At 41.2% G+C, this 22144-nt stretch overlaps 1 protein-coding gene across 2 annotated transcripts; it reads right to left on the reverse strand.

The window, feature by feature from the left end:
- Positions 1–159: 159 nt before the first annotated feature.
- PCOLCE2 (procollagen C-endopeptidase enhancer 2) lies at positions 160–21893 on the reverse strand. Of its 2 annotated transcripts, none has more exons than XM_015276963.4 (9): positions 21718–21893; positions 20941–21049; positions 13149–13404; positions 11633–11757; positions 10351–10487; positions 7167–7321; positions 4878–4961; positions 3618–3785; positions 160–2094 (listed from the first exon to the last, which is right to left on the reverse strand). In XM_015276963.4, exons 1-9 carry the CDS (start codon positions 21804–21806, stop codon positions 1958–1960), a joined length of 1260 nt encoding a protein of 419 aa, XP_015132449.1. In that variant the 5' UTR covers positions 21807–21893; the 3' UTR covers positions 160–1957. The 2 variants fall into 2 exon arrangements, with proteins under 2 accessions (XP_015132449.1, XP_040562003.1); XM_040706069.2 differs by having other exon boundaries at positions 21140–21768.
- Positions 21894–22144: the final 251 nt, after the last annotated feature.

The raw sequence follows: 22144 nt of genomic DNA on the forward strand, positions 1-22144 counted from the left end.
TCCAAACAGGAGCGTGTACCAGGAAGAAACCATTCAGATAATATATGCAGTGAGTGCAGATGAAGACAGTGTATTAAGGTGGTTTTCATGTATCCCCTAAACTGCAACATTTGCCAGTCCTGGAAAATACTATAGATTAATTACATATAAAAAGTTAAATAGAATTTGGATATATTTTATTTGGTGAAGGAATTTACAGTAGAAGGAAGTGTTCAGATTCGGACTTTAAGGAGAGAGTAGAGAAGAGCAGGCAGGCAGGAACTTTGTCTGCGTACCACTTTGGAGAGGAGGAGCGGGCTGCCAGACTCTCCTTGCTGCACTGAAAAAAGTTACATGACAGATGGTCTTGTCATCATAAATAAAAATAGATCATTGTCGTTCCACACAGTTCTAAGCATGATTTCCACACTGCTTCTCCTCAGGCTGCTGCTGGGAAATGCATAGAGAACAATGTGTGAAATTGGATAAGAACTGATACTGGAAAACAAGGCCTAAAACTGCAATTTGAAAATTACAAAATTGCACCTGGTCTGTAAATAAATGTTATTTCTGCAGTGAAATGCTGTTTGGTTCAGTCAGTAAGTCAAAATCATAGTCTGTAGAATGTGGTTACAGCCCTGAGCTGTTTGACATCAGCTGCCAGCGCAGCTTTTTTGTACAGTTGAGCCTCCCTGCAATTCTTTTGTCTTCTGCCTAGCTACCCATTAAATCTTCACAACAGACACTGCTGCGTTAGCAAGCTGCACCATGGCAGTACCTCTTGGCATTTCATATGAGAGTCAGTAATTGAAGGAGAATGGCAATCCATGTTGCCCTAATTACATAAGCAGCGAGTGCTTCTAATAGGGACTGTATTTCATTGCCGTTTTCTGTACTTGGTCACAGATTATCAAAAGAACTCTGATATGGTATTTGCACACAAGGAAAACAAGTACTTAAATGGATCCATGATTCTGTTCAATTTTTTTTTAGTTTTTTTTACACAGTTTCAGATGGTTTTGATCAAAATGTTTAATTTCCCGGTACTAATCTTTACCTGTAATCTGTTTTTATTCCTTTTTTATGGTTTTTTAGCCTTTCAGTTTCAGAGTAACATTTGACTGTATACAACAGACAGATGCGACAAATCTCTCTAAACATACATTCTACTATTTACAGTAACGGTGCCAGACTGAGTATTGCTGTATTGTATTCTCTTTCACGTTGGAGACAAAAATTGAAACAATTGGCATGTGTACTTTACTGCCACTGAATTAATTACTTCTGTCCTCTTTCACGATTACCTTACAGATCTTAATAGTGACATTACTTAGTATAGCGTGGTCATAAGTAGAGAAAAGCATGGTACTGTTGAACAGTTGAGAAGTAAATACAGGCCGTAGTCAAATCAGTGATTTGCTCTCTTCCATGGAAGAAAATTCCATGGAAGAATCATCACGGTGTAGTGTCAGTCATGCTATGCAGGACCCAGAACATCAAAAACATGTAAATGATAAGAAAAATGACTTATGTGTTTGGCCTGCCCTACTTTATACATAATGAACAGCTAGTTGGCTTCTGATTTAATCTTAAAATATTTTATTAAGCACAGATAATAATGCAAGAATCTATGTAATAAAACAACTTACGAGAAAAAAGCAGTGTTAAAATGAGTTACTATAAATATTGCACTTAAAATTCTTATTTTACATATATACTCCTTAAAAAATGGACAATTATAAATTAACCAAATTATAAAATTGGTACGTTTCAAATCAGATGGCTGTGCTGCAGATCTTCAACTTTAAGATTTAGGATTTGTAATTGATGCCACTTTGTGTCAGAATTGTGCTTTGTTGGTTGAGGTGGAAGAGGGTGGAAAGGGTGAGCATGGTCTTAGTGTTGGTGGTTGAGTTTTCATGACTTAAACTAAGTGAAAATTATTTTCCAAGACAGATGATAGATGCAGATGCAGAGTTTAGTTATAACATGTTTTGTTTTTCAAGGAATTCAGGATCTTTTGGTTCTTAGTCTTAAAACTCATGACAAAGCTGTTCGGAAAGATTTTGCCTCTGCCGTCTTCTTCTACCTGGCCCATGATGATGTAATTCAAACCTACAAAAGAGAGTATAATATTACAGACCAGACTTTCAAGACATGGTTGGGTAAGCGGAGTTCTCTGTGGTCTATATTCTGTTGCCAATGTCTTTACTCTGTTTTCCTTCCTACCCAAGACATATATATACTTCCTTATCCATCTTGTACTTATGTAATGAACTACAATTACATAAAAATCAAGTAGGTTCATGTCTAAACACATACGTACTGTACAGCTAAATATTTTGCAGATGTTTATTAAATACAGACTGCCAAATGAATTTGAAAAAGATTAGAAATGCAGAATGAACACTGGATCAATTAATTACTAACATCTGGAGAAGAATGTGTCTCATTAATTTTTGGATATTTTCACATATGCTCATCTTGCAGTATAATGCTCTTTAGTCTTTTCATTCCCTTTTCCTTCCTCAAGGGCATAAATATATTCTAAGAAGATAAAGTGGCAGTCGGGGTAAGCAAGGTGGGCTCAGTGTGTGATAAGCCCTGGCTTTGAGGCAATCAGATGTATCTGAGTATTTGCGTGGCTTAACAGAGTTAGAGATCTACAAGGCCTCAGACAGGAGTCATGTTGTAGGGGAGTAAACAGAAATGCAGAAAGTTTAGATATTAAGTAATGACTATTAAATAATTCAGAGGTAGAATATTCAGGTAGAGAAACTAAAGTGTGTGGTTTGGAGCCAATCTGCCTAAAACCAAGGATACTCTTCTTTCTCCCAGACAGATGTCTGATTTCAGAAGGACCAAAGGTAAAAGCAAAAGCAACTTTCTGACAAAGATGCTCACTTTACTGCGCACTTAAAAGTAATATACTTCAATACCAGCAGTGATGGGAACTTTTTGGATGCTTATTAAATTATTTGGACTGTTTCCTGCTATGGGTCTATGTTCTCCTGTGCTACCCGTTTACTCGGGAAGCAGAGCTGACTGCTATTTCATTTTTTGCTTAGTTACTTTAATGAGAGAGTCTATTTCTTACATTATCACATTTGTTACGTTGAGCTGCAAATCCTTGTTCTGCTCTATATAACACTTGGATAGCTATAGAAATACTAGCTGTTTGCAGACATAATGGGTAAAGGTATACAGGAGAGAAGCAGCAGAAGTAGTTAAATTTTCATTTGCTTTGACATACTGCTCTTTCAAGTCGATCATGATGTTGTTTTTCCACTCTGAATAACTGTATGATCCAAAATACATACATGTAAAAATAAAACAGAACTGAGTTTCATCTTAGCAATTAAAATCACATTTTACTTTATATCTTGTGAGGTTTTTAAAACGGCTTTTCAAAGTCCCTTGATCTAAGTAAGCCTAACACTTTATAAGTAAAATTTAAGAATGCAGTATAAACCTGTAAGATTTTTTTGTATTTTAAACTGATTCTACGTAATACAAGTAGCTGATGATAGAGTCAATTACTGTAATTTTACTGATTTTTTTTTTTATGGTTGTATTTCAAGCAGCAGTTTTCAAAACTGTTCTACAAAAACACAAAGCAGTTATTTGGCTGTACTTACCTCTTCTGAGGAGAGGACACTGCTTACATACTACAATAATCTTAGCACTCATGTTCTTTCCTGCTTGTTGTATTGCTAAGTTTCCCTCCTTGTATACATTAATGATTGATATTGTTGCATGCAAGCTTCCAGCCCGTGTTGTTGTTGAGATTACAGTTCCAGTTATTACTAGAAGAAATGACATTTGATACATTTTAATTAACTTTTACGATTTGATGGACCATAGAAACAAGCATATTTGTTCTTAAAAATGATGCAAACAATACTGGAAAGGTGGGTGTCATCAGTAATTTGGCAAAGGGGGAGAATGAAAGTGATTTATTACCTCAGTGCCAAGGGAGAAAAAACAAGTTTTGTATAGTGGCAGTGACTGTCAGTCACAACAGCTGAGGTGTGGTCAGTAAGATTTTTTTCTTCCTGCTTGTTCTGATGTTGGGCCAGCCTGTACTGGTTGTATATTAAATAAGGCTCGTGGTCAAGAGTGGTGGTGAGGTCACGCTGCAGTGATTCTGTTCTGCTTCAGGGTACAGTCACAGCCCTAAACTGTTTTTCTAGCAAAATGATACAAATCTGCCCCTGCTTTCCTTGAAACAGTAGACTACCTCCAATCTCATGGGTTTGGCTACAAGATTAGAGATAATTAGACTATTTTAAGTTGTGAAGGGATTAAGCTGTTCCATCAAAGATGGTATAAGGTAATAAAGGTTATAAGGGATCAGTGAAGCTCCCAGTATTAATTTGGGAAATGCCTATGACACATAAGAAATTGCAAGTGACCATGCCATCCAAATATAAAGAAGGTTGTTTGCTGTATCAGTGATGTGTGCACGAGTAGGGAAAGCAGCACTTCTAAGCTTCCACACTTTCTGAAGTCTTAAATATTTTGGAAGTCTCTAGACTGAATTGTGAAATAGCCTGCAGGTATGGCATAAAATGTCTATTCACTGATTACAGTCAAATGAGGTGACAATATAGTAATTGAATCAGTATTTCCTAGTGGAAGCTGACTATATTTAGTGATATGCTTTTTAGATGGAGCAAATACACTTGTTGCAGTCATATGTGCAGTGCCTCTTCTGGAGTATCTCCAGTGTTTTGAGTGGTAGACATACTAATGTCAGATACACGTGTAAGAGGATGTAAAAATATCACCAGTATATTAAGGATCATTCCTAACTACATCTGGTTAAACTGCCAGCAGTGTAAACATACATTTCCAAACGATGATGAATTAAAAAGAAACAAACTCTGCTTTCTTACCAAAGTTGCTTGAACAATAATTGCTTTCTGGAGTCCCACTCCTCTTACACTTTTGCTGGCACAGGGCAACTGTAGGCTTCGGAACTTTGAAGAAGAAGAAATTAAAAGATATTTTAAAACAAATGCAAGTAGCATGCTTAACAACATATACACATTAACTAGTTCTGGTAATGCAAGGGATGGATATCACAATGATGTGTATCTCCTTTTTTTGCTGTCACCTCCAGCCTTCTTTCTGTACTTTCCGTTGCTTTCAGCTATGTTTGTGTATTAATGGCATTATACGGTGGGATTTTTTACAGAACATTCACATTGGATTGTAGTGTGATCTTAAATGTGCAGGTTTTTAGTGTTGTTGCTTATTGCTCTAGAGCCATAGTAGTGCATTTGAAGTCTTATTATATTATGGTAATGCTTACTTCAGAGAGAGCAGGTGAACTTACATCTGAAATTACTGTACTGTGATGGAAGAGAGCAGAGTTCAAATTCCTATCTTTCTCTCTAAATTTTTTGAATTGCTTCATGACAGGTAGTTCTGTATAATTTTGACAGATGGCATTTTGAAATGCAATATAATGTGTGAAGAATTTAATATTAGAGGCAACAGCTGCTTCACATTGACTTACATTTCCTTTCTGAAGCTGAGTGCTTTGTTTAAAGACAAGTAAATACACTCCCCCCCCCCCCCCCCCCCCCCCCCCCTCCTTTCCTGCCTCCCACTGGAGTGGCCGTTAACAGTCTCTACACTTTATTCAGATTATTCAAATTAGTGGAAAGATGAGGGATGGAGAGATTAAAAACTATAATAAACCCAGACAACCTATATAAATGTATTTATAAAAAAAAAAAAAAAAAAAAAAAACCAGAAACAAAAGTGCCCTAGAATAGTTCTGAAGAATATCTTTGCTTTTTTTTCTTTAGACCAAAGTGTTTTGCACAAGCCTTACTCAGCCTCTTCTTTCTGAAAAAGAGGTTCTGGCCAATTTTCCAACCAGTTATTATATTTCTACTTCTCTTCTAATGGTATAATCTGGTTCAAAAATAAGATTTCTAAAATTCAAATCAATGACACTGAAATTTTGTCTTCAGTGCAGGTCCATGATGGTTACATCTTCATATTTGCTATTTTGCCTTTTGAATCTCAAGTTTAATACTTGAACCTCGTTTAGTGATGTGGGATTTTTTGTTGTTTTTTTTGTTTCATCTTCATTTGGCATTCGATAGGGCTCTTTAGAAAGGCTGCAGATGAGACAGGTGACAGCCTGGATTAACTGAGACCAACTGTTGGAAGTAACAACTTCAAGAAGTGCGTTATAACAAAGAAAAAGTTGAATTATTTATCATCAAACTATCAGTTCCATCGGAATGATTTACAGTTCACTATAATTTCATTTTTATAATGCTTATTTTTATCTATTTAAAATATCTTTCAGTATTTAAGCACCGCAGCTTCTTTGTTTTCTTCTGGAAAGCCATTACTGTCCTGACTTCTGATGAGTTTTAAGTACAAATTAGGTTGTGATGCAAAACATCATAAATAATTTGGTTTTGTGCTATAACTGTATCTTAAACCTCTCATTCAGGTTATGGAAACTGCAAGACTTTATCCCTTCAGAACCTCAGTAATGAGGTAGTTTTGGCAAGGCCTTCAGAGAAATCCTCCTTTGATCTTCCATATGTGCTGTTTTGTCTTAAATATGAAAGGAACTTTATTTTTAGCCTGACACATTTTGTTATAAATTTCTGCCCCTGAAAATTTTTGAATAAACACAATTCTGGGAGAGGGTCACGTTGATAGGATGTTCAGATAATGTGAACAGGGCTCAGATGGCTGAAATAGCAATGTTGCTTAGTCTTAATAACTAGATGAAGAGAAATATGGCCAGACTTTTAGAAATCAGCTTGTCTGGAAGAACTCTTTTTAAAATCAATTTATTTATTGAAATATGTGGAGCATCCTATAAGAAAAGAAACAGTAATTGCTCATTATTCTGTGGAATTTGGTAAAAGGTGTTTGCTCGTCAGCTGTCAAAAAGCTGAGAAGAGACAATAATATTCTCTTATCTGAAGTGAGTAACTGTTACAGTGAACCGGAGAGATTTTCTGTTAATAATATTCAGTAGATTCTACGTGCTCTCTTGAGTATATTAATTTTTAATTAATTCTCTCAACATTGTAAGCACTAACAAACCACAAAACTGATCTTATTATGCTTCATGTTAGATTTTTCTAACCCTCTCTTCCTGGAATAAGTTAGTTCTATAATCAAATAAAGCCAAAAAAACTTACTTGATGTAGCAGGGACTGTTGTGGTAGTAGGTGGAACTGTAGTTGTGGGTAACTTTTTTGGTCTAAATTTATAATGGCCAATAAAACCATCAGCTGTTAAACTTAAATCAGATAAAAACTGAATGAACAACTCATTTTTCTCAGATACAATAGGCCTGGAATAGAAAAACAAAATAACTTCTATTAGTTTTAATGTCAAAGCCAAAAAAACATTATTAGCATTCTTCTCACTCAAAACAGACTGTGCTTCGAGTTTATTATTGACGTAAATGCAGTATCTGCCCCCAGACTACGACTGAAATACGTGCTCTTTTTGCTAGCATGTCTGACACTGATGTGACTGTGAAACTCATTCTGTTGAATCACGAGAACCTCTGATTCCTGGGGGTTATGTCAGTATAAATATCTTTAAATTCTTGTGTGACTTCATTGCAGACTACACTTCCGTGGAATTTCATTCTGTGGAGCTAGGTTAATACAGTGAGAAAGCGTGTTAAAGGAATCCTCAGTAGGTAGCAGAATTGAGTAAATGTTTTGGTGTTTCAGTCTGTTTTTGCTTAATGGAAAGCATATTACATATTTGGAAGGTCTGACCGAAATGAATTTGATGGGAGACTCTGAAATTCTTCAATAAAACCACTAAAAATATTTTGGGTTGCTACTTGTGTGTGGCTGTATTTTGCCGGAGATTGGATTTCTACTAGTGAGGCCTTACAGACCTAGTGGTGTTACTTTGTTAGGATTTGAAATGTCACAAACAAGTGCTTGTCAGTGTATTAGTTTTTAGTTCATCAACTGTAGTATCTACTGTGATGCTCACTGCTTCTGGGTATAGACTTTGTTGAAGACTTCCGCTAGAGAAGATGGTATGGCATGTAACTAGCAAAGGAGCGCATCACTCATTCTTTTAAGCATTTCACAGACCTTATCTCAGTATTGATTAATCATCTGTTAACACCAATTTTTTCAAGCAAGACCACATTTTGTTTGGAAAGAAGAAGAAAAATGAACACTGAGGTAGATGGAACTTGAGAGAAGTATGCTGTTTCTGTTACAGAATGCCATGTTACTTTATTTGTAAGCACTCATTGATGAGTTTCAACTTGCATAATTGCTGTGTTAGATAAGCAACTAATGTTCGTTATAGAAGGCTTCCTTCATTATTCAGTTTACACACCATGGTTTGCTTTTCTTTTGCTACAGGGGTTTGGTCCATTGTGGTTTTTCTGGTAAACTATGGTGAGCATTTTGCAGCTCGTGGAAAGCCCCCAGGAGACACACCTCCTTCTCACTGAATACATAAGTTGTCTATATATTACTCTGCAAGGGAAAGTGACCGTGTTCAAGCTCTGTATTGGATCAGGTTAGTAAGCAGTGCTGTCCTAAAATTGGCTGTCAGTACGCTTCTAACATTCTGTAACAGGAAATCTCATCTCTAAGCTATGTGGGCTGGGTCTGAGCCCAGACTTCTGCCCTTATTTGCCTGTTGCACGAAGTCCATACTAAAATGTCTATGTTTTGAAGACCACTAGAACTTGGGCAGACAAACGTACAGCTTTGACCTGCTGTGGGGATAGATGCTGAGACAAAACTGAGAGGTGGTTTAGGAAGCTACTTCTGGCCACCTCTCAGGGATTAACTGGCACTTCTTTATTTTGCACTGCCTTGTCAGCCAAGATCAGATCCCGATGGTTCAAAATGTACTTGTGCAGCTGGCCTAGATCTTAGCTGGAAAGAAGCAACTGCATTCCAGAGACTGGAGGCCACCGGCTTCATTTTTAAGGGGTGTTGTTCACTGCTGCCTTCTGAGAATCAAGGGAAGGATTAGATCTTGTGGAGTTCAGTTCTTACCTGAGCTGGAAAAAGTCTGCAATGTCACAACTTACATACAGTGAAACTAGACTCTTACTGTGCTCTTGCCTTGTGGACTACTTAATACTAACTGCCTTGCACAGTCTCCCTCCATCTCACAGCTTTACTGTTGGAGTCAATATGGAAAGATAGTTCTACTTCTGCTAGTGAAGTCCTTCCTGCAAACAAGGAAGCGATTATGTATGTAACTACAGGTAAAATTTAGTCTCTTGCATTGTTTTAATGGCCTGAAATACCTGTCACCCAGAGAACGTTTTACCAGTAGCACTGTAGTGTCAGTATCTTTTCATATTTCAGTATCTAACTGAACTACAAGAAGGCTGCACTGAACTTAAGCCTGAAAAGACACATCTTTTTGAAATGGAAACTTATAAAAGTTTAACACCAAGAGCTTAAGGTGGCTGAAGGAAACTGAAGACTGTATTTCAGGTGCACCCCTAACTATCCTTAATTAAATGCTTATCAAATTTCTAATAAATTTGTGTAAGACTAAGCTTACCCTCTTTATTTCTAGGACTGTCCTGCTATTAGGTAATGATCAAAAATAGCAAGAGAGAGTGAAGCTGCTGCATTGAGAAGAAAAGTCTGTAAGAGTTCTGCAGAATGTCTGCCTACCCCCTCCTCTCCAGAGGATATACTGTGTAACCTTAGAAAAACATCCAACCAAAACTGCAAAAACCTCACAGTAAATCTTAGCCCAGCACACTGTCCCTAGAAAGACTGAGGCATGCACCTCCTTCCCCTGTACCATAGTTAGTTGCTTTTGGGAATCAAACGAGCTGTCGCTTCTGAGACTTAAGTCTATTCACACGCTTACATTAGTTTTAGAAGCTTGTATATCCTCTTCAATCTGTAAAGCTACTCCTTTTTAGAAGGCTTAATGGAAGAGGTTTGATGAGGGGAAAAAAAAAGCTAAAAATTACTAGCCTCGCACAAGAAAATGTATACACTTAAATAATTATGATCTACTATTGCCAGAGCTGTTTAAATACTGATGATCCTAGCTAGTATTAATACTGGTGTTATATGTACATACTAATAGCAATAGCATTAATGTGGGTATCATTAGAGAGTGCTCTAATGAGGCTTGAGGGACAGGACAGAACTTGGATTGGAAACAGGGACAGTCACGGACATGTGAGGGAAAAGGAAAAACCCAGGGAGAGATGAGATATTATTAAGCAACTTCTAGAAATGCAATTGAAGGTAGAAAATGACTTATTAAGGAAAAATAAAATCAAAACCCAAGTATAGAACTGTTAGCAAAGCAATACATAGTGCTGTGAAGCTCATAATATAGCAAGTTACTTACGCTGGTGGACTGTCTCCACAATACTTCCCAATTCTTTTAGCATCGTTGATTTCCCCACCGTTAAACACTGCAACGTAGTCGTATCTGCAGTAGTTGTCTCTCTCCACATCAAACTTCTCGAACTTTAATTCTATGAGCTGCAGGGAAAGTGCAAGTAATTTAGTAAGGCTTTGGTAAACAAAATTATTTAGTGCTTCTTGCAGTAAGTAGCCTCTTCAGATGATTTATTTTTGCTGTCTATAACAGTGAATTCCTCAATCCACTTTTAGATTTGATATTTTAATCCATGTAACTTCTCTGCAGTAGAGAAATAGTTCAAAATATGACCTTTATATTCTATAAAATATTTTGTTTTCAATTTTTCTTTGGAAGATGATGGTCATGAATGGCAATTAAGAGTAGCTCTCTTTACAAAAAGAGGAATATAAGAACCTAGAGATAGTTAAGAAAGCAACATAGCGATGGGCCTGGTGACCAAGATTGCTGACTTTGTGCCAAGTTACAGAGCAGATTGCTCAGCAACAACCAGAAAATGTGAAGCTAGGCTGAAGATGAGCTCTACAGATAGGGAACAACACGTTCTAGCCATATGTGGCTCAGTGGCAAACAAACCCTTTCTCTCTCTGCTCTCAGCGCTATTTAGGCCTTAACAAAATGGGAACTTGCACTCTGAAGACATCTGGCAAACTAAGTGTGTTATGAGATGAAGCCTTCAAAATATAAAACAAGACAAAAATTAATGACACATATATTGAAGATCCCGGTGTAAGGCTCATCTGACTATAATTCCCTGTGCTGTGAGCAGGATCAAGAACAATTTCTGCTTTTAATAAGCTGAACCAGCTCTGCCTGGTTACCCCAATAACAAACTGAAGTGAAGTTGAAAATGCTACAAATAGTGTTAGACTTAAGCTGAACGTTCATCATCATCATTATCATGTTTGGTCCTGAGAGGATCACTTCCCCCAGCTTATTTTGCACGATGTTTTGTTGATTAACAAAATCATCTTTAAAAGATCTTCTCTAAAAGCCTCACCAGTCACAGATGCTCTAGAATTTGATTACAGGGGAACTGATCAGTGCACAAGAGGGCATTTAGCGCTTCTTGTGTTCTCACAGCTGCCCCACGTCACCTAAGAAAGGTGAGTGAAGCTGAAGTGAGCTCTGCTCACCTCCCTGCCCTCAAGCTTCAGCCAGGCAGTATTTTTACTGTGAGTGCAGTGTGAGTGGCACACTGTGTGCGGCTGTTGGGGAGGGAGGTGTGGGTAAGGCAGTGCGTTACCTGGTTCTTGGGGGCCACAATGTGCCAGGAGCACGTGACGCCTGCTGGGTAGTCCCGCTCTGGCCAGTTGGGTGTTTGGAAGGAGCCGGAAGGCTTCTCCAGTCGTCCCCCACAGTACTGGTCACCTGGAAATACAGCACACCGTGCATGGTATAACATGGGTGACCAGCTGAGGGGCTGGCCTTGCTGTGCTGTGTGCCGGTGCCCAGGTGCTGCCGGGGCCTCTGGGGGCTCTGTGAGGAGAGGCCGAGCTGCGCCATGCTGGGCAGTGTGGGCTCCAGCAGCCCCAGTGCTGCACAGCTGGGCCCAGCAGCACACTGGTGGCTCCTCAGGGAAAATACCATGAAGAAAGGGCGTAAAACACCAGAGGTAGAGAAGAGAAAGACGGGGAAAGGGAGCAGCAGCCCTGTGAACAGCAGCAGTGTTGAAGGAGGAGCAGGGTGCTCATAGTCGGAGCCATGTGGAGCTGAAGGAGTTCCCTGAGCTGTGCCCTGTGGAGCGCCCACCAAAAGCAGGCGTGTTCCTCTGTGTCTGCTCCTCAGCCCCAAGTCACAGACCTGCACCAGGTATGTAATCCTTATTTATAATAAGATTACGAATCTTTATGAAAGTCATTTCATCACGTCGTGGTTGTCTCTATGTTCTGGTTTGTGCTGGTAGCAAAAGCCTCTGAGAGGAGTTGGTTGGCAGGGCAAGAGTGCAGTGACACGTCCTCCCTGTCATCTCCAAGCAAAAACGAATGCCTTTTGATTACAGTTGTCCCTAATGTATCTTTCATATTTTTTTTAAACCAACATAGAAGTTTACAACCCCCAGCGTCACACAGCACAGCACTTCAGCCACTTGAGAGCTCCCTGAGAAAAAATGCCATCTCCTTTCCTTTATAGCCAGTTGCTTTGTGTATTAGAAGTGACAGTGACTGTGTTACCTGTCTGCTTTCTCCACATGGGTCCTGACTTTAGGGCCATCTCCTATACTCTCATGGTACTGTTTTCTATGAGGAGATCCAGGAAGAGGTCTGATCTTTATATCTTTTTCAAAAAATTGTTAAGTTTCTGACTACTGTTATTATTATTTATACCCATTGAACACTGGATTGATTCTCAGCTATTGTTTTCTACTACCTATTTTCTATTATCATATATTTTAAGCCTAAGACCTCATTCATAAGCACTATGCTCAATTCAGAGCCTGTTGTAGCATAGCAAGTTAGGATATTTTTTCCCTTATTTACAACGCTTTTCTGTGCTGACTTTCATCTGCCATTTTACTGACAAGCTATTACCATATCGCTGCTCGGTGCAGCCCTTCTGCAACACTTACAGTACGGTCAGTCCTCTTCTTTACCACTTTGATTAATCAGCTGTTATGGGTAAGAAATTGTACTCTGCTGTTTGCTAAGTAAGTTACTTAATGAATACATTGAGCACCACGACTCCCAGTGCCTCTGACCCTGCATCTTAAGCATTAGTGTGAAGTTAAATTTGTCTTCAGCATATACGTAACTGTCAGTTACCTCTTTCGTGTGGTTCTGCTGCAGAAAACTTTGCAATGAATCCATTTCCTGCAGTATTAGCATCTGAAGTCATCTGCACCAACATTTTATTGCTGCTGGATACAAGGGCACCTGGTTTCACTGTACCACAGAACCTCCCGATGCGCTGTCCGTTGGCATGGCCGCTGTATATATCCACAAAATCGTACCGGCACAAATTGTCACTTTCCAGGTCTAAATATCTAAAAGAAAGAACCACCACTTTTCCTTCAGGAACCTGCAGAGAGAGGGAGGGAGATGAGAGATCTTGAGGTGTGACTGACAGCACGTACCCATCCAATCTGTGTGCATGAATATTTTCACATCCTTCTTCTCTTGCCTATTAAGCTCTTTTTGCCAACTATACCCCAATGGTTTTTAACATTTTATTGGGCCAATTGTAAAAATGAAGCTCTGGTCATCTCGGCTGCCGTTATCTTCTTCCTGATGCGTGCTACCCTCTACCCAGATGCTCATAGCTGGTTATGTGCCATCACCTCCCAGTTCAGTGTGGCATGTTTCACTTAGTCCTGCTGGAAGTAGGTGCTCAACCAGGCAGCTCCCTGTCACCGAGAGAGGCCTGGGGGTGAGATGAACAGGGGTAGTTTCTTTTAAATATGGAACGAAGAATTTATAAGTTTGAGGAAATGAAATGGCTGCTCTTACGTTGCTGATTTGTCACATGGTTTCATAGGATTTTATTTATTTTTTTATTTAATAGTATAATTTACTTTTTACAGCCAATGCTGAACAACCCTAATAACTATTGGAGTGGGTTCATTCAGCTTGAAGGCTGCACTTACACTTGGGAAGCATGTGTAAAACCATAAAGAGTTCCAAAGAACCATTAGCCATAAACAAAAGCTTTGTTTTCTGAAGCATTTGAGAAAACATAAGACAGGGTCCATCTCATATGTCTGTATCTGTGGGCATTGTGGAAGACGGAAGAGTGCTGAGAAGGATGTAAATTAAGAGAGGGCAGTAACATTCAAGGAAGAGAACATTCCCTAGGATAGAGCTGCAAGCTTTTAAGAGCATAAGCAGTGCGCCGGGAAGTGCAAACTAGTCTAACGAGCACTCAGTAGTACTGAACAGGACAGAAAGAAGAGAAACAGTATTGTAAAGCATAGAGGGACCTCAGATAGGCAGGATGTGATTATCTTTGCACAATTCATAGTCCACTAGAGCGGTTACCAATTAAAATAATTGCAGCTGTCCTTTTTTACTGGGACATTGCCATTTTCTGCTTTAAATGCATAACACACACTTAATATATCTGCAGTAAGTCCATATTTACGCCACTCTATTTAAGAGCTTGTGGATTTTTTTCCTTCCTTAACAGTGACTCATTTTAAAACACCAGTCTGAGATAAACTGGACCTCAACTGTTTCTGTATGAAATTGTCAAACAGTCTTTGAATTCTCTGAGTCTCAGTTGTTAAAAATGCTTTGTCAGATGGAAGAGGATAGATGGAAATGAGTTCTTAACCCACAGAAGAGACAATAAAAGCAGCAGTAACCAAACGTAATGAAAAAAATGTGCTGCTCATATGTTAAGGCTACTCGTTTCTGTAGCTACTTTCATGTCCAGTGCCAGTACTGATCCTGCAGGCAGACTTTGGACAAGCTGATTGCATCTGCCCAGGGCACACACACACGCCGGCTGATCAGCCCTGCTGCATTCACGTTGTTGCATAGACTATACTGTCAGAATACATTCCTTTAATCCTTGTTCAAAGTTCTCTCCAAAAATGCATTCAGCTCTCCTGTGCTGACGCATGTTATTACTACTACTACTAGTACATCAAAACCACAGAGCTCATCTAATCTTACCCAGAAATTCCAAAGCACAATGACTATGTTTTAGAAAAATTTAAGGTCAGATGTTAGGTTTAGCTCTCATGCTACCGAAATGAGCAAGCCCTGTACAGGAAAATAACCCACATGTGTATTTATTCAGCATGAGGCCAATACAGACGTGGGGACATTTTGTAAGAATTTCTGTGAAAGCAATCTGACTCCTTGAGTCGCTGATCTCGTCACTAAACCTCTCGTTATTGCATTCACTTGTCTCCTGGTCTGGATCACCGAGAGGCATTAAGGCATGTATCATTTTAACAGAGAGAAGTCTAAGAGGAATGTGGGATTCATGTCAGAAGAACGGAAGTTATTTACAGTCATCCTACAGACTCTGTGTGACTAAAGAAAAATGCTGGCTGTAAATTTAGCCAGATCAAGTCAGATTTAGGCAGTTAAATAAAAGCATCCTCTTTTTCAGAAGTTGTAAACAGCTGTGTGTAAAATAATGTGTGATCTTTTGGAGTTGGAATGCTTGTTATTTTTAATTTTATCCTGGTACAACAGGAACCAGGTGACCTTTCAAAGTCACCATCTTTTAATTTAACACAGGCTAAGCTCTTTGTCCAGCATTTCCCACTACACACTTCCAATGTCTTGCAGTTTTGCTACAACTTACTCATCTTTAATGAGTTTCCCCTTCCACTGTTTCTGAAAGTTGAGCTGCTCCATCATATTAGAGAAAACAGTTTCGTCAGTGCTTATCAGATTTTCCCTACTTTCTCAGCTTCACTTTCTTCTTTGCAGACACCTGGTCCCTTCAGGAGCTTGGAAAAGGAAGCTGAAATCTAGGAGCTGGCTGATTTTTGGGGTAAGGAAGAGGACTTTTGCTTTCCCACAGCACTCACCCATTTCCCCAGGCTTCCCACTCCCTTGTGCTGCTCCAGGTGGAGCACTGAGTGTCAGCACATCGGGCTGACCAGTCCTCAAGAGAGAGAGGAGGATGGCAAAAGCAGCCAGACTGAACTGCCAGCCTGCCATTCACTCCAGTCTTGGGTTTTCTGTTTCATGGTAAGAGAAATTCTACGCATTGTTATGTGCTTCCTTCTTTCTTCACCACTGTGTTATACTGTACTTCATGACATCATATATTTTCGTAACAGTTTTTATTGTCTCTAGCTTTCAGGCTACTTGATCTTGGCCAAGACTGTTCCCTATAGGTGTACTCACCCCATGGTCATGAACATTTAACAAGAAGCCCATGCAGACCTTAGTTGTCAGAATAATCCTTGCTCGTATTTAGCTGAATTTGGAAAGAAAAGTTATTTACATTTATGTGAACTGGGTCCCTTAATAACATGTACTACTTTCTGTCATTATGTTATATATTAATGTCATTACTTTATATATTACTGTCACTACTTATTAAAGTAATATTTGTCGTTATTCATGAAAATAACAAATGTGTTCTACTATGCTAAAGGAATTACAAGTTTGTGGGCTGACCAGATGACACACGAGTGCAGATGATGGCAGTTCCACATTCTGGCAGCAGCCACACCAGTTCGCAGCTACTCCCAAGGAATCCCACCCTGAATACAAGGGTTTTTGGAAAACAACACTTTTCTTTAATTTCTACCATTTCCTCTTTAACATGTTGAAAGCCAACACGTTAAAATCTGCCAATGTTTATCCTTGGACATTTAAAATATTGCTCCATGAAAAACCCAAGGGAGAAAGCAGGGGCTAACATGACTCAGTTTTGTTTGAGACATGTCCGAGCCTGATGCAGTAAGAAGATGGGATACCTCAGGGGAGGAATTGGAAGGGACTGTAGCTCTGCTCACATGAAAGATAAAGAGAAAGAAGTCAAAGGAAGAATATGATGTTATGCCTCCCTTGCAGGGTGTGCCTTATTATTCTGTTTTATCCGTCCAACTGGTATCTTGCAATGGCAGAGCCACAGCTTCTGCCTGTCCTTGTCATACCGAGGGTGACTGACCCTCACCTGCCCTTTGCTTCACTTATGTGGCTCTCTGCACTTGTTTAGGATTAGATATTATGGTACTGAACTCCTGTGAAGGATGCTGCTTCTCTTCATGAGTTTGCATTATTTGGGTTGAAGGCTGAAGGAAAAGAGCACTCCCTGAATTTTTGGGGAAAGTTGCTCCGGAGCATAAATCATCCACGTAGGATATTAACCTCTTGGAATTGAGCATGATTATTTCATGTATACAACCTACCACAAAATAAGATTACTAGATCTTTTTTGGTTATCACTCATTGCAGGTATTTAATGTTACGTTAACTAAAATTCACTTACATTTAAAATAATGAAGCTACTTTTCTGTTGTTCTCCCAACAGAGCTTTTTCAGCATTATGCCTCCATCAGGTTCTGGGGAGGATTCCCAAATCATCTTACTCTTGTAAATTATTTGTTTTAGATTATTTGCTTTGGAAATAATCATTTGTTGGTGAAAAACCCTGAGATACTAACTTTTTGAGAAAATATTTTTGTTGATTTTTAAACCTATACTGTAAATGTTTAATACCAAAATACTGATTGTGTGTTATGCCATAGCAGTCCCAGGTAGACTTGAAAAACATATCAGCTATTTCCAAGCCAAACACGTTAGCTGTCTCTACCAGGAAAGAACGTGAAAGATACTTGGAATGACATCCCAGAATGAGCCACAGTTTGAGCCCAGTCTCTTGTTCCCCAGCTGCATCCTCTCCAGCCAGAAAGCAGGATCGAAGAAATTCATATCAGTTTGCTCTTGCTGGCAAGCCACCAGACTCTGCTGAACTATTTATTTGCAGTCCATGCAACCACGAGGAAAGACCTATTCTCTACAGGAAGCTGCACGTCTATACGGGAAAACTAAGGCTTAAAATGTCGAGAAAATGCTTTAAGTATTTCAGTTCTCCAGGGCAGATTCCCAACCTCCCTGATAAGTAAAATTTTCAGACTCTGTTTATTGTCAGCAAACCTGCCAGGACAGCTCCTGAACCTATAAAAACATAACCTTACATAACTGAAGACAGTCTTCAGTATTATTTTTGCACGTAAAATCATGAGGCTTTCAAAAGAACTGCAGTCTGCCAGAAAAACACAGAACAGTGATCCAGATTGTTGGACTGTGTGACACATTTATGTGAGGTGATAGCCAAGAAGGATTACAGAGCATTAAAAGTAAACGTATGTGACATATTTTAGATAAAGCTATATACATTACTATAGGAAAGGAAATGGCTGTACAAATGACTTCTTAGCAAAGCCAACTGAAAGCTGCAGGGTAGTCTGCCAAGGTTGTAATAGAACCACAAGCATGTGCTGAACACTTCTTAGAGCTCTCAGAATAGAGGAGCTGTTTTCTTTAGCCAGCTGAAAAAGTCCCAGTCTCTTGAACTAACAGAACCATAATTGAGTTAGAGAGGCTCTTCTAGCTCCAGCAAACTAGTTGGAAGGATTTCAGCTGATACACTGCTACATTGCTTTATCTGTATTACCCATATGTTTTCCAAACCTGCTTTCTTCTAAAGAATGAATTAGCTGCCATTGCCTCGCTGGGGATTTTTTTCCTAGGTGATGAGATCTTCTAGTTGAGAAAACACAGCCCTTGTGCTCCTTGAGCCCCAGATAGAAAGCAAATCAGTGTCTCTTCCAGCCTTGCAGACTGGCCTGATCCTGCACTAGGCAGTGGATTTCAGGAAGATGCTCACAGCCATTGGGTACAGTGGACAGGCAAGAGCCTCATTCACCTTCCAAGATCAGATGCTAAATGAGGAAGGCTAACAGAGTAACTGCAGCATTCATATTTCTTCATGGCAGTGTAACTTGCTTTCTTGTTTGGGTGTTTCTGTAAACTATTTCGAGCCTCAGCGTATCTGGTGAAAGGAATTTGTTGTTTAAAGACAGATCCTTGAGTGTACCACTTTCCTTTAGTTTGGTAAATCACTCTTTTTACAGACTGAGGCTGCACAGCTTGATAGGCTTTACCTTCCCTAAGTTCTTCCTGTGCTTCCAAAAGACAGGGTGTTCTGCAAGATTCATGGGGAAAATATCTGCTTGGCAGAGTGAACAGTGTCTAATTGGTATTGAATGAGGTAGGGGCACAAGGAAGCCTCAGCTACTGCAGTCATGCAGCCCTTCTCTGACCTTGGGTGAGCTACAGAGGGCAGGACAACATCAGCCAGAAGAGCAGGGGCAAATGGGAGTGCAGCTGCAAAATAAGGATAGTGAGGATAGTGATGAAATGCCAGGAGCTATTGACTTCCCTCCCATGATCAACAAGGCCTGAGAGCAGATACAGCTCTGCTATGGCTTTGTGGTAAGGCTGCTCACACCTGCGAGGCTAACCTGGCTGCTCACATCTTGCTAGCAACAGCAGGTTTAAGTCTGCCATGAAACCATGCTGTGAACTCATTAGATGCAAACAACTGCTCTCCCGTTACTTCCAATAGATGCAGAATGGCAGCTCCAGGGGATTCATCGGTAAATGCTTCTTCAGCACTGCTTCCATTTGCAGTCTGAAAGCTTTAAAGGTAACAATGACAATGCTCTTGTCATGGAGATGACTGTTGTCCTCCAGATTCAGCGCTGAACTTTTGAACACCTAATACCAATTTATGCTGGTAAAGTAACTTGGGTTATTTTTCCTTCTACTTAAGGAACGTGCCTATGACTCCAAATGGAACTGGCGTCTGCTGTACAGACTGCAAGGTGGGCCATGCTGAGTGCTGAGATCCCAGCCTCTCCAGGCAGCAGGAAGCAAGTCTACCAGCAAGCATGCATCTCACACTGTACTCGTCTGGATAATGCCCTTCACAGATTAAAGGTAACCTTTAACTTGGCCTTAATAATTAGGCAGCATGAAGGTGCAGATAGCAGCTGTTGCAGCTTCACAGCCATCCTTCAGACAAAATGTTTAAAAATACATCACTCATTTGGTACAAGAGTTGTTTCAACCAAACACTGTAAACAGATCAATGCCTCCTGCTTTGCGTCAGCATCTCTATAGTAGCAGGAGACAATTACCCTGTAACATCCTGTTCGGCTGCCATCACCAGCCCGTAGTGCAGGCTCTGAACTAAGGCTGTCTTTACTGCTCCCTTCAACACAAAGACTATTTTGTTAAATACTACTTTTTCTTCTGCAAAGTCCATACTCTAGGGCTGAATGTCACAGTAGCTCTTAGCGAGCTGTGCATAAAAAGATGGAAGGGGAATCTCGTGGGCAAATGTGGAAGGCTCCATTTGTGCTGATGTGAGGAAAAGTGAAGTTGATGGTTCCGATCTCTTTTTCTGAGTCTGTGAATTAGGACACAGCCAGCACTGAACTGTTCAGGCCTTGTTGCCTAATGGTGTCTGTGAGTACAGTGCTTCTGCCTAACAGCCTCATCTCTGCATCAAAATATCAGTCATTACCGGATGCTTTTCCATGGCCACTGGTAACTGTAACAACACTTCCATTTTGCTTTGCTGTGTGACATACTCCAGTCGTCCTTCCAGGCAGACTAGCATTTCTACAAGCACACTAAGCAAATCTATTCATTGTATTTTCATTTCTGCTTGAAGCTTCTGCATCTTCTTGCCAATGAGTTTTGCTTTTCATGATATTTTATGTTGCCTGCACCTCAAAGCTTTGCTTTTACTGTTCTGTTCTAACTGCTGATTTCTGTGCTGATGAGAACTGTACAGGTTTGCTCTCGAGGGGGTTGATTTTAAAACAGTTAAGGCATATCTATGGAAGCCAGTGAAATTTTGATCTGACCATAGACAAGGTCTGTTCTTTACTGCACTCTTTAGCCACTCTAGTCATATATATATCAGAGCCATCCTAAGGAGCTCTGGATAGTTGAGCTGTGCTGAGTTGCTGAGCTCATTACTGCACGCATCTGCTACCCCCTATGAGCACTGGCATTAACAGCAATTCATTGCCTGCAGCACTGACTTTGTGAGATTAAAAGCTCTTACCGTGATCTTCCAGGTACATTTGCTGTTTGGAGGGTACACTCCTGGAAATCCTTCACTCCCAATGAACCCCGACTCTCCCGATACAACTCCTCCACACGTAAATGTAGGCCTGAGGAGAACAGGAAAAATGGCACTTCGTTTTTAGCTGTACTTCATGTATTGTTTGTATAATAAGAAAGAGGTGCTGACGGTCTGAAACCTTAAAACAAAGCTGGAATGTTTACAATTCTCAGTGACTTCAGACAAACTTTTCATTGCCCGCCTGATGCCAGCAGGGACACCACGTGGAGTCCAACAGCCTTGCCTGGTACCTTCTCTGATGTTCCAGTATGCAAGGTGGGGGTGGTGATACGTTGTAGAAAACTGCTATTCTAATTATCAGTAATCATTAACAAGTCTTTAGAGAACAAAATTAAGTACTAATTCTCATCTTTTCCCCCCCGCGATGCTCTGAACTCAGCCATGTAACAAAGCAGCTCTCTCTGGCAGTTTCCAACACCTCGAGGCCACCAACCACCCGCGTGCAGCTCCCGAGGCTCAGCCCGGGCCGGGCGGCTGTCCCAGCACTACAGGAGGCAGCGCGTTCGGGAGCGCTCGGCACCCCGCGCCGCTGCCGCTGAGGACGCGGCTGAGCTGCGCACGTGGGGACGGACGGAGCTGCGCCACGCCGATGGCGCCGCTCTCGCACGGGGCCGTTCCGCGCAGGAACCCGGCGCGCCCGCGGCGCTCGGTGGACCCGGGGCCGAGCGGGGCGAGGCGGGCCGGGCCGGGCGGTACCTGGGCGGCTGAGCGGCGGGGCGCGCCCCCGGCAGAAGCAGTAACAGCGGCAGCAGCAGCGGCAGCGGCCGCGGGGCGGCGGGCGGCATCCTCGGGTGGCGGCGGCGGCTGGGGCCGGGCTGGGGTAGGGCTCCTCCGGCTGCCGCCTGCTCTTCCCGTGCGCCGCTGCCGGGGAGGAGGCAAAGGCGTCCGCGGCCCTCCGCCCCCGGGGCAGGGCAGGGCAGGGGCCGTGCCGGGCAGGACCACGCGCCCGCCCTCCTTCCGCGGGGCGCGGCCGCTGCCGGCTCCGCTCTCCCCCCGGGGCCGCTGCCCGGCGCGCCCCGCACTGCCCGGGGACTGCGGCCCCGGCCCGGGCCCCCCCGGCTCCGCCCGCTCTGCCCTCAGGTGGTGCGGCGCTGTTCCGCCCGAGCGGCAGTGAGCGCGGTGT

This window comes from Gallus gallus, chromosome 9, assembly GCF_016699485.2.
Source record: "Gallus gallus isolate bGalGal1 chromosome 9, bGalGal1.mat.broiler.GRCg7b, whole genome shotgun sequence".
Classification (NCBI taxonomy): Eukaryota; Metazoa; Chordata; class Aves; order Galliformes; family Phasianidae; genus Gallus; species Gallus gallus.